The sequence below is a fragment of the Saccopteryx bilineata genome, chromosome 9 (genome assembly GCF_036850765.1).
Source record: "Saccopteryx bilineata isolate mSacBil1 chromosome 9, mSacBil1_pri_phased_curated, whole genome shotgun sequence".
NCBI lineage: Eukaryota > Metazoa > Chordata > Mammalia > Chiroptera > Emballonuridae > Saccopteryx > Saccopteryx bilineata.
Window position 1 is genome coordinate 2,049,154 of NC_089498.1, and position 10,847 is coordinate 2,060,000.

Sequence of the window (10,847 nt, forward strand, 5' to 3'; positions counted from 1 at the left end):
GTCCTCTGCGTCCCAGTCCGATGCTCTATCCACTGTGCCACTGCCTGGTCAGGCTAAAAATCTTTTTTTAAGCATGATGACAACCTTTCTTTCTCTCCCAAAATATAACACCAGTTGGAACTACACCAGGAAATACCTGCTGGTGGAACTGCAAGAATTTGAGGACGCGCTATACAGTGCGTGTAGCACACGTGAATTAAAGACATTTCCACATTCAATCCTGAATCATAAAATTCACATTTTCCAGACCAAGTTTCATAAAATTTTTACTTGAAAAAAAATGTTTTACAAAATACCGTTCTTCCAATCAAAGAAACTTTCACAGGCTACAGGTAGCTTTCTGCGGTCGAGATTAGAGAAGGACAGTCACAGGAGGGAGGGTATTTAATAGCCACCTTGCTGCAAAATCTACAAGTAGATTTTTTTAAAGTGCCTTTAAAATGCTAAAGCAAGTAATACAATACAAGTAATTGTTGAATCTATCTCAAATTTTAAGTTTCTTCAAAACGGTCCATGTGGTTTGCACATCACAGCAGGGACAGAGGGCCTGTATCTAGTCGGAAAGACAAGAGGACGCCCAGGAGCAGTGTCCTGGGAGCGGGAACCGGAAGGCCCGCTGCAGCGCAGGGAACCTGGACGGCAGCTGATGGTGCTCAGGGACTGACACCGAGCTGGACAGGAAGGTTCACGGGGACTGGGGTCTTTGGATACCACTGATGGGAACAAGAACCTGCTTCCAGACTAACCCAGGGCGCCTCATTTCACACCATGGGGAACACGCCTGTGGTGCGGATTCCAAGCAAAGACTGCAAAACTGGCCGTAGCACGAGTCCCGCCACCAGGAGGCCTACGTTTTCTGCTGCAGCCGGGCAGCTTTGAACTTGGACACCCTCTTTGTCACTTCTTCCAGCGCTTCTGACGAGACTTCCTTCCGCTCGGGAATTGTGGGCAGCGCGGGGTGAGCCGCAGCCAGGTGCGGGGCTGGGCACGATGGTAGAAATTCTTTTTCTATCACAGTCCCAGAAAAAGCCTGGAAGATAAAAGTCAGAGCGTGGGGTAAGTGCAAAGGAGAGCCCACAAAAGCCTTTATCCCCAATCTGTCGAGTACACCTCTTTTCATTAAAAGTAAATTAAAGATTTCTGCATAAAAAGATAAAACATCAAAATACACATTGTTCAGAGAAATCAAACACCATTAAAATCTCTCAATCAGCCCTGGCCGGTTGGCTCAGTGGTAGAGCATCAGCCTGGCGTGCAGAAGTCCCGGGTTCGATTCCCGGCCAGGGCACACAGAAGAGGCGCCCACCTGCTTCTCCACCCCCTCCTTCCTCTCTGTCTCTCTCTTCCCCTCCCGCAGCCGAGGCTCCGTTGGAGCAGAGATGGCCCGGGCGCTGGGGATGGCTCCTTGGCCTCTGCTCCAGGCGCTAGAGTAGCTCTGGTCGCAGCAGAGCGACGCCCAGGAGGGGCAGAGCGTCGCCCCTGGTGGGCGTGCCGGGTGGATCCCGGTCGGGCGCATGCGGGAGTCTGTCTGACTGTCTCTCCCCGTTTCCAGCTTCAGAAAAATACAAAAAAAAAAAAAAATTAAAAAAAAAAAATCTCTCAATCACACCACCAAATACAAGTCCACTTTTACAGTACACACAAGAAAACAAATGGGAAAATAACTTTCCTTTACCAAAAGTAGGTAAATACAGGCCCTGAACTCTCACTCTCCCTTCGTGTCCAGCCCACTTCCTGGAAAACCAGGTATGAAAAGAACGACTGCCGCTAGCGGCGATCGGCTGCTGCTGAGCATGCGCCGTGGCCCGCCCCGCCCCCCCCCGCCCCCCCCCCCCCCCCCCCGCGTGCGCGCAGGGTCTCGGTGTGTCCTGAGGGAGGCGCTCTGCACACCTCGCCCGCTGTCCTGAGGGTGGGAACTGGACACGACCTGCCCTGCGACACGGCTGGAGCAAGCGGCCGTCTCTGTACTTCCTGCACCGAGCTCAGGGACGGAGTCACCTGACCGGCAGCGTGTGCCCGCTAGCCCGCCCGTGGTCAGGTGCGCCCGGCCCGCCGGGACAGAAGCACTGCGCACAGGACGCTGGAAACGTGACCAGTTCTCCTCACACCTCATTTTACATGAGGATCTATAAAATCCAATTGTCATTACTTTGTAAAAGATTTCTGGTATTTGGGACCCCCCTTCATCGTCTAAGAACTCATCACGTACAAAGCAAAACCTGACATAAACGTTCAGGTACACCTCGCTGCCTTCTGTACCCACGGGCAAAAATCAGTTTAGACAATGCGCCAGCCACTTAAATAGTGTTTCTTATAAATTATTAGTTATCGAAAAAGTATAAGCCTAGAATAAATTATTTCCTATGACTTCTGAGAATATATATATATATATATATATATATATATATATATATATATATAAAGTAAAGCTACAAGATAATGCTATTACCCAGGACTTAACTTCAATAAATAAACATGAAATAGTTTAGACAATAAAATGGCCGATTCCTAGGCCACACCTGGAACATACCACCTGCATTCTGAACACAAGGAGAGCAAGGCCTCTTTCAGAGAAGTATCATTTCAACGCCCACACTCCATGACAGGGAGGGACAAGGAGTGGCGTGCCAGCTGAGACGAGCAGCCAGCACCTCCCCGGGAGCAGAGCGGAGCAGGTCAGGGCCCCGGAAAACGGCAGGGACACACCTCCGGCGGCCCCATCTCCCGCGGACTCTCCTCCTCCTCTTCCTCCTCCGCGATGCTCTCGCCAGCGTCGCTGCACGCGGCCTCCTCTCCGCTGAGGCTGCGCAGGAGCCCCCGGCGCTCGTCCGGGTCGGCAGTGCTGCTCTCGCTGGTGTCGCTGCACACGCTGTCCTCCCGGCTGCGCGACTTCAGGATGGACTTCCGCGGGACGTACTCCCCGTTCACGAGGTCCACGAAGACTCTGCACACACAGCACGCTCACCTTAGGGCTCGCTGAGAAGGTCACACGCGGCTGTGCACACCGTTCCCACAAACTAACCTAAAACGTTTCACTCAAACGGCTAAAATTTTCACTATTAAAACAACTGCATAGCCTCAAGTAACATACTTTATACGCTTTTGAAAAATATAACCTAATAAAACACAGCACCCTATTCATAAACATGCTCTGGGTGACCATAGCTTGAACTGACAAAATTCTACGTATATTTACTCCTCCTTAGAAGAGGTGAAATTTTTGCAATTTTATAAATACATGTCGTGAACACAGCTGGCACGCGCCTGTGACTCGGTCTCAACAGGAGCTGGAGCTGCTCTGCCCTCCGCTGTGCGAGGCCCCCACTGCCCCCCACCGCAGCCCGCAGGAACACCCCTCTCGTTCCTGGATTTAACACACACGGTTCAGCACACCGAGCGGGATGTTTCGAAAGCCCTGGCGAAGGGCAAGGGGCAGAAGGAGATGCCCACAGGGCTCCGGCCTGGGGGCCCCGTGCGGGGCTGCCGCTGCAGAACACACGGTGCCAGCGCCTGCCGTGGGGCCAGCGTCCCGTGCAGGCGGCCGCCCGGGGCCCCTCACCTGTAGATGTCCGCAGGCGTCCGGATGGTCGGCAGCTCTGGGGCGGGGTGGCCGCCGCCACAGCTGTTCTTCCGCTTCCGTTTGGCTTCCTCCTTCTTTTCACTGAATTTTAAAGTGGTATTTTTTCCAGTATTTATTCGAACCTAAAAATGTTCACAGCAAAATATTACGACCCTTTATAGAACTTGAGTCAAGGCGGAAACCACGGCCAGTGGTGGCTCAGTCACCGAGGAAACACCAGTGAGAGGCGCCCGTTATTTCTCCCCACGGGAGTGAGGCGCAGGGCAGAGTTCAAGTCCTTACCCGACCTTAGCACACTGGGCGGGCGCCCTTAACTTCCAGCTTCTTTAACAACCCGCCCTAACCTTCAGTGACTCCTTTCATACAAAAGCAAAAGACAGGCCCGTGAACAACACGGGTGTGAACTGCGCATGCCCATGAACAACGCGGGTGTGAACTGCGCATGCCCATGAACAACGCGGGTGTGAACTGCGCATGCCCGCTCACACGGCACGTTCAGTCCCACTTTGGAGGCGCCTCCGCTGCCAGGAAGCAGTCGTGTGGATGGCACACGACCACCCGGAAGCAGCCACACACTGCTCCTGCGCTCTTGGCGTAGGGCGCATCACACTGGGGAACAGACATCAACTTCTCCACAGCCTCTCCTGACTGTGCCGTCTGGAGTCGGTACTACGTGTGGCGCTCGCTGAGGACTCACCCGGCAAACGTCAGTCAACACGCGCAGTTCCGGAGCGTCCCCCACCCCCAGCTGTGTCAGGTGCTCGCTGCTCTGACCCCCTTTCCCGCAGACACGGTACGCACACGTGCACACTCCGTGTGCATCGCCTGTCCGTGCTGCCGCTTCCGGGACAACAGCAGGCTGCGCCAGGCGAGGTCTGGGACAGGGGCGGTCACACAGGCATCCCCCACACCCACAGGGACTCTAGATGCTGTGCTGCTGTAAGCTTTTCCATCGCCCTGTTACTGTGATACACAGCTTGGACTTACATCATGCATTTCAAAATAAAGGACACAACTGTAAAAATAGAAAATTTAAGCCATAAAAGCAGTCTTAGATAATGCTTAAGTATTTAAAGTTTTAAAAATACTTCCAATTTTTAGAAATCAAACTAAAAAATAAAACCAGCCCTGTTCAGGGTTCATGTGGTGTCCTTACATCCCTACTGGGCGTCTGTCCTGTAACGACTGGTCTCCCCAGAGCACTCCTGAAATATGTCCTCTCCCTGCCCCGTCTAACTCAAAGTAAGAAGACATGGAAAGCCCAAAGAATCCAAAACAAACTATTTTCTGACTCGTCAGTTTTTCCCACAGAATTCACAAGATGCTCCCTTTAGTCTGAAACGTTAGAATATTTAAAAAACATGTAATTATTTCACTTCACATTACAGAAGTGATAACTGCAGGGACCTGAGCAATATCAACTATGTTTTAAACACGTTCCATTAATTATCACAGGCACGCTGGACTGCAGAGAGAGGCTGAGCGGGGAGCCCCCCACGGGGAGCCCTGCAGGGCCCTGTGGAGAAGGTGCGTGAGAGCGGGGCAGAGGTCCCCTGGCCCCAAGGTCCCCAGGCCTCACATGTCCCTGAGAAGACAACACCAGGACGGCCCTCGGGGGCACAGAGTATAGGGCATGGCGCGGGAGCAGGCAGGGCACAGGCTCAGGGTGGCCTGCCTGCTCGACCCAGAGCTCAGCTGCTTCCACTGACTCTGAATGCCTCATGATGAGGATCAGCAAACAAAGGTCTCTGGACACAAAAGAAAAGCTAAAACCCTGCAGCAGGTCTGCAGTAACCCGGCTCCAAAACGCCAAATTCTAGGTGATGACACCGTAGATGTTTCTATTGACTTCATCAGAAAAGAGGCTAACCTTTACTTCCTCTTCAGTTTTCCTTCTTGCTCAGCATGTGCCCGTTCATTTCATGCCCACGTAGAAACAACAACCTGCTGTAACTAAAAATTTAACTAATGCAGTCACTTCAAACATCCTAAATACACCAAAGGGCCACCATCTCCTTAACTCCAGCGTCCCTAAGAAAGCTCTCTGGATGCATGGCAGGGCAGGAAGGGACAGTAGTGGCCATTCCAATGTGACCCCCTTCCAGACCCCAAACTATTCAAATCCCACTGTAGCTTCAGAGAACAATGGCCCATCCTGGGTAACTATGTATTTAGATTTTTTTCCCCTTTTTTCTTTGTAAAAGAATTGGTCAGAAAGAGAGGCAAAAGATGGTTTCCCACTGGCTCTATTACCCATATTAATTAACCACTGTTAGTATTGTTCTTTTAAAGAACGCTCTGGCTGGTTGACTCAGAAGTAAAGCGTTGGCCTGGAGTGTGGAAGTCCGGGGTTCAATTCCCGGCCAGGGCACACAGGAGAAGCACCCATCTCCTTCTCCACCCCTCCCCCTCTCCTTCCTCTCTGTCTCTCTCTTCCCCTCCCGCAGCCGAGGCTCCACTGGAGCAAAGTTGGCCTGGGCGCTGAGGACGGCTCCACGGCCTCTGCTACAGGCGCTAGAATGGCTCTAGTCGCAACAGAGCAGCGCCCCAGATGGGCAGAGCATCGCCCCCTGGTGGGCATGCTGGGTGGACCCCGGTCGGGCACATGCGGCAGTCTGTCTCTCTGCTTCCCCACATGCGGCAGTCTGTCTCTCTGCTTCCCCACTTCTAACTTCGGAAAAATATAAAAAAATAAAACTAAGAACAGCATAGGTGATGTGCCATGTTCAAATTACGTGCAAAATTAGTAAGTTAAAGGTATACAAACCCTCTTAGGTTCAACAGTATGAGAAAAATATATTGTCGGCACAGAGCTGTCTCCGACCCCTAAAGCATCGTGGGCATTTTCATCTTCGTCCTCATCTTCCTCACTGTGGTAAGAGTGTGAGCCATTCACCGAGCAGTCCGAGTGGCTGTGCACATGGCCGTTGAGCAGCTGTGAGTGGGGCCGGTCCCCAGGGGCCACAGCCCCCGTCGCTGGCTGTGCTGCAGTCCCGCCCCCACTCGGGTCCTCACGCTCCTCCTCAGAAGACGCCGTGTCCTCTCCGTTTGCGGTCACAGTCACAGGCTTACTGGTGAAGAGAGAGAGGGATGTAGCAGAACCACACACACAAGGGCCTCACGTTTCCCAATTTCCCGTTCACGTCAATGGATATAAATTAAGAGTCTGAATAGGATATTTTTTTAACTAGAATTCTAGGTTAATAAAAATTTTCTGAAATAAACAAGAAAATTAGTCCCCACGTCCATTCTGCATACTGTAGTTATACGAATATGAGCAAAATGCATTATTTTCTCAATCTTTGCAAACAGGGCACTGGCCACAGAAAATATAAGTACTAAATAAATAATATTGCCAGAAATTTATGAGAAAGTCATAGGAATATGTATCTGTTTAAAAATCAGAAATTAAAGCCACCAAACATTAACACCTTATTTTCCATCTATTTCTACACTTAGAACATTTTACCAGCATGTATTATTAAATTTTTTTAAATGTTTTTATTCATTTTTAGAGAGGAGAGAGACAGAGAGAGAGAAGGGGGGAGGAGCAGGAAGCATCAACTCCCATATGTGCCTTGACCAGGCAAGCCCAGGGTTTCGAACTGGCGACCTCAGCATTTCCAGGTCGACGCTTTATCCACAGCGCCACCACAGGTCAGGCTATTATATATTTTTTGTTTTGGTTTGGTTTTTTGTTTTTTTTTTTATTCATTATAGAGAAGGGAGAGAGTGAGAGAGAGAAGGGGGAGGAGCAAGAAGCATCAACTCCCATATGTGCCTTGACCAGGCAAGCCCAGGGTTTTGAACCGGCAACCTCAGTGTTTCCAGGTTGACGCTTTATCCACTGCGCCACCACAGGTCAGGCCAGGCTATTATATTTTGACTCAGAAGTAAAGCGTTTAAAAAAAATTTATACATGTGCATATAAATACAATTTTGTCTACAAACATACGTGCACATCCTCATGCTTCATTCTACAAAGGACTTGAGGACCTTATAAAAATAACAAAACCACAAACACAACAGAACAAAAACACTATCATGCAAAGAGAGAGATCATGACCAAGAAAATCACAAGATTCAAAACTGATTTAAAAAATGAAAGCGCATCCGTTGATCAAAAAGACCTAAAAATTTATAGGTTAAATGGTAGAAAAAAATATATATCCTTTGTGCTTCATGTCCCATTCTACACAGAGACTAATTACTGCATGTGGCACGTCATTCAAGCAGTGACACGGGAGCCTGTGCCGGAACCGAGTTCGTGGAGCACTGGGCTGACCGGCGGGCATGCTCGTGCGTGTGCAGACGGCACTTTGCTCAAGTTCTCGCAGCTCTAACTACCTGACTGATTACAGACCCCTGCCCGATGAACAGGGAAGGTGGCCGAAAGCTCGGATAAACGTCTTACAGGAACAAACTTAAGTCAATTTTTCTTTTTAACAAGTTATTCAAACATACAATGCTATCCTGACTGTAGTCTAAAACACACTTCCCTTCAAATGTAGCATACAAAACATACATAACTGTGCATTATAAGTCAACTACTGAAAAAAGTGCGCTTAGCTGCAACTATGGAAAGGGACACTGACGACAAGCACGCCGGGGCGCACGTGCTCGGGCACACACATGCTCGGGCACACACATGCTCGGGCACACACATGCTCGGGCACACACATGCTCGGGCACACACATGCTCGGGCACACACGTGCTCGGGCACACACGTGCTCGGGCACACACATGCTCGGGCACACACATGCTCGGGCACACACATGCTCGGGCACACACATGCTCGGGCACACACGTGCTCGGGCACACACATGCTCGGGCACACACATGTTCGGGTACACACGTGCTCGGGCACACACATGCTCAGGCACATACATGCTCGGGCACACACGTGCACCTTCCCACAGGAACATTTCTAGAGAACTGGCGCTATTTCAGGGTGGCAGGGCCGCTGCCACCTAAGGCGTCATCTTTCCTGGGCTCTCTCTGGGGAGCACACTGCAGTCACTGTGTGTGTGGGGGGGGCAAGCACGTGGACCACCCCCCTGGAAGGACAGTGTGCCCCCAGTACCTCTCGAGTTCACCCAGCAGCTCCTCCTGTCTCTCCAGTTCTTCAAGTCGAGTCCACAGTTCCTTGTCAGCAAGCAAATCCCTGGATTTTACATCATCCGCAAAATCTGTTTCAAAAGTGTCTGAAGTTTTAGGCCTTGAGTGAGGTTTATGAGCGATTCGGTGTTTTGCTATTTTTTTTGAAAAAAGAAAAACAGGGCTGTTAGTGGCCAACTTCAAGAGGGCACATGCCCTGACTTCATGAGGCTTTCCTGTGAGGTGAGGGTGCTGAGACAGAGCGGGGCATGATTTCTGAGCAAGCAGGACTCCAGGGACGCACGTCTCTCGGAATCGGGTACGCAAGTGGGGGCCCAGGACCTGCAGGCCGCACTGCCACTCCGGGACACTTCAGAGGTGCAGTCTCGGGGTCTCCCCAGACCTGCTTTCCTGAGCCGAGGGGTTCACGTGCATGTTATGGATGGTGAGGAGCTGCTCAGAGCTTCAAAAAAGCATGAGCATAAATGGTCACTAGGCACCCTGGTCATAACACAGAACTCAACGCAGCCAGTACCCACCTTCATCTGTACTCAACGGAACCCAGTCACTACGCAGCCATTAAAGCCTGTCACAGGGGACGCGCAGCCCCAAGGCACTGCCAGGCACGATTCTGCCCCAGGGACAGTCTACGGAGGATAATACCTGGAGAGTTCTACTACAATCTTCTACATGAACATTCCTACCTTTTAAATTGCTTTATGTTATTTGTAATCTTCGGTGAGGGCGGGAGATAGATAAAATCTGAATTCAAACCTATCTGCTTTTCATTCACAATAACAGTTTTACTATAGAGCAAACGAACCCTCTGGAGAAAACAAGAAGGGGTCTGAACTGCTGTCCTGAGACCCAGTGCTAACAGATGGCCTCCATCCTGTATTCACTTTCGTAACACTTTCCTTAACCTGGAAATGTCAAAATCTCGTTTCACAGCCTAGTTTCTGTAACTGTAACTGGTAAAAGAGAATTCACAAGTTCTAAGTTCCCGACTTGTAAAGCACAGGCACGGTGCACTGGTCAGCACAGACCACAACCACACTCGGCCTTTCTGCGCCTGGCCTGCAACACATCTCCGTATCCCCCCTTCTGAGTGCTCCTGAGATGCCACGCCAGCAGAGACGGCATGACTTCTACATTTACCTCTATCTCAGCCTATAAATTCTCTTCAGAGTTAACTGCTAACATATAAACTTCATTACAATAGACACTGAAAGTACAGTTTTCTACAGTAGCCAAGTATAAACCGTTTCTGTGCCACTTGAAAGTGTTGTTATTGTCACAGTTTAGGGCTGACAGGGCGCTACTGCCTTCACAGACCTACACCAAACACGTCGCCATCCCTGGCGAGAGGGCGCTGCGGCGAGCCAGGAGCGCTGCGTGCAGCACACCCTGCAGGCAACACGAAGCAAGGGCTGACTGCGCCCAGACTGCGCCCACTCTCTCCTCCAAACGCAGCACCTACAGCCACGGTTTCCGAAGGAGAAAAACCAGCAGAAGCAATATTATGACTTTGAGGTCAAAGATCAAACAGGAGCACAGACTATGTGCCTTCTGAATTTTAGATGTTTGGGTCATTAAATAACTGGAAAAAACTATGTAATCTCACTAAATAGATTAGTCAGAAACCTAGTTTTTCACCCCAAAAGTTATTTATCCATTATTTTCTATTTTAAAATATGTTAACAATTTTACATCAAAATTTTAACAATTATTAAAGTTGGTGGACAAGTGGAATAAATGTTCCAATTTTATGAATTAAAAAGTATCATATAATATAATCTCATAAAAGATTCCTTGAAATTCAACACCATTGGCAAATACTTAAGTAACCAGATAGAAAACAATCTTATTGCTTACGTTTAAATTCAAAGTCACTTTTAATCTCTTCTCTTATGTCCACAATATCACCGGCAGCCTATGTAAACAGAGAGAGACATGAACAACTGGAACCCTCAGTGTGTCAGGATTACAAGCACCCTCACACAACACAAGAAAAATGTCTGAAAACACTGGAAACCTCAATTGATTTGTTCCTGGGCTACAAGATTTTTTTTCAATATGAAATTTTCTTAAAAAAAAGGGTGGGGGACTGAAAACAATACTCACATCACTCATTTTCTGCAAATCTTCCGTAAATTGAACTCTGGATTC

General features: G+C 49.5%; 1 protein-coding gene across 1 annotated transcript in view; it reads right to left on the reverse strand.

Annotated features, from left to right (window-relative positions):
* Positions 1 to 253: 253 nt before the first annotated feature.
* Positions 254 to 10,847, reverse strand: part of URI1 (URI1 prefoldin like chaperone) — a 47,073-nt gene continuing 36,479 nt past the window's right edge. The window contains exons 5-11 of the mRNA XM_066243174.1: positions 10,803 to 10,847; positions 10,554 to 10,611; positions 8,665 to 8,833; positions 6,348 to 6,651; positions 3,560 to 3,702; positions 2,707 to 2,944; positions 254 to 1,030 (exon numbers count right to left, since the gene is read on the reverse strand). The exon at positions 10,803 to 10,847 is cut by the window's right edge and continues 47 nt beyond it. Coding sequence (XP_066099271.1) covers positions 848 to 1,030; positions 2,707 to 2,944; positions 3,560 to 3,702; positions 6,348 to 6,651; positions 8,665 to 8,833; positions 10,554 to 10,611; positions 10,803 to 10,847 — 1,140 coding nt within the window. The 3' untranslated portion in view covers positions 254 to 847. The remainder of the gene's footprint in view (positions 1,031 to 2,706; positions 2,945 to 3,559; positions 3,703 to 6,347; positions 6,652 to 8,664; positions 8,834 to 10,553; positions 10,612 to 10,802) is intronic.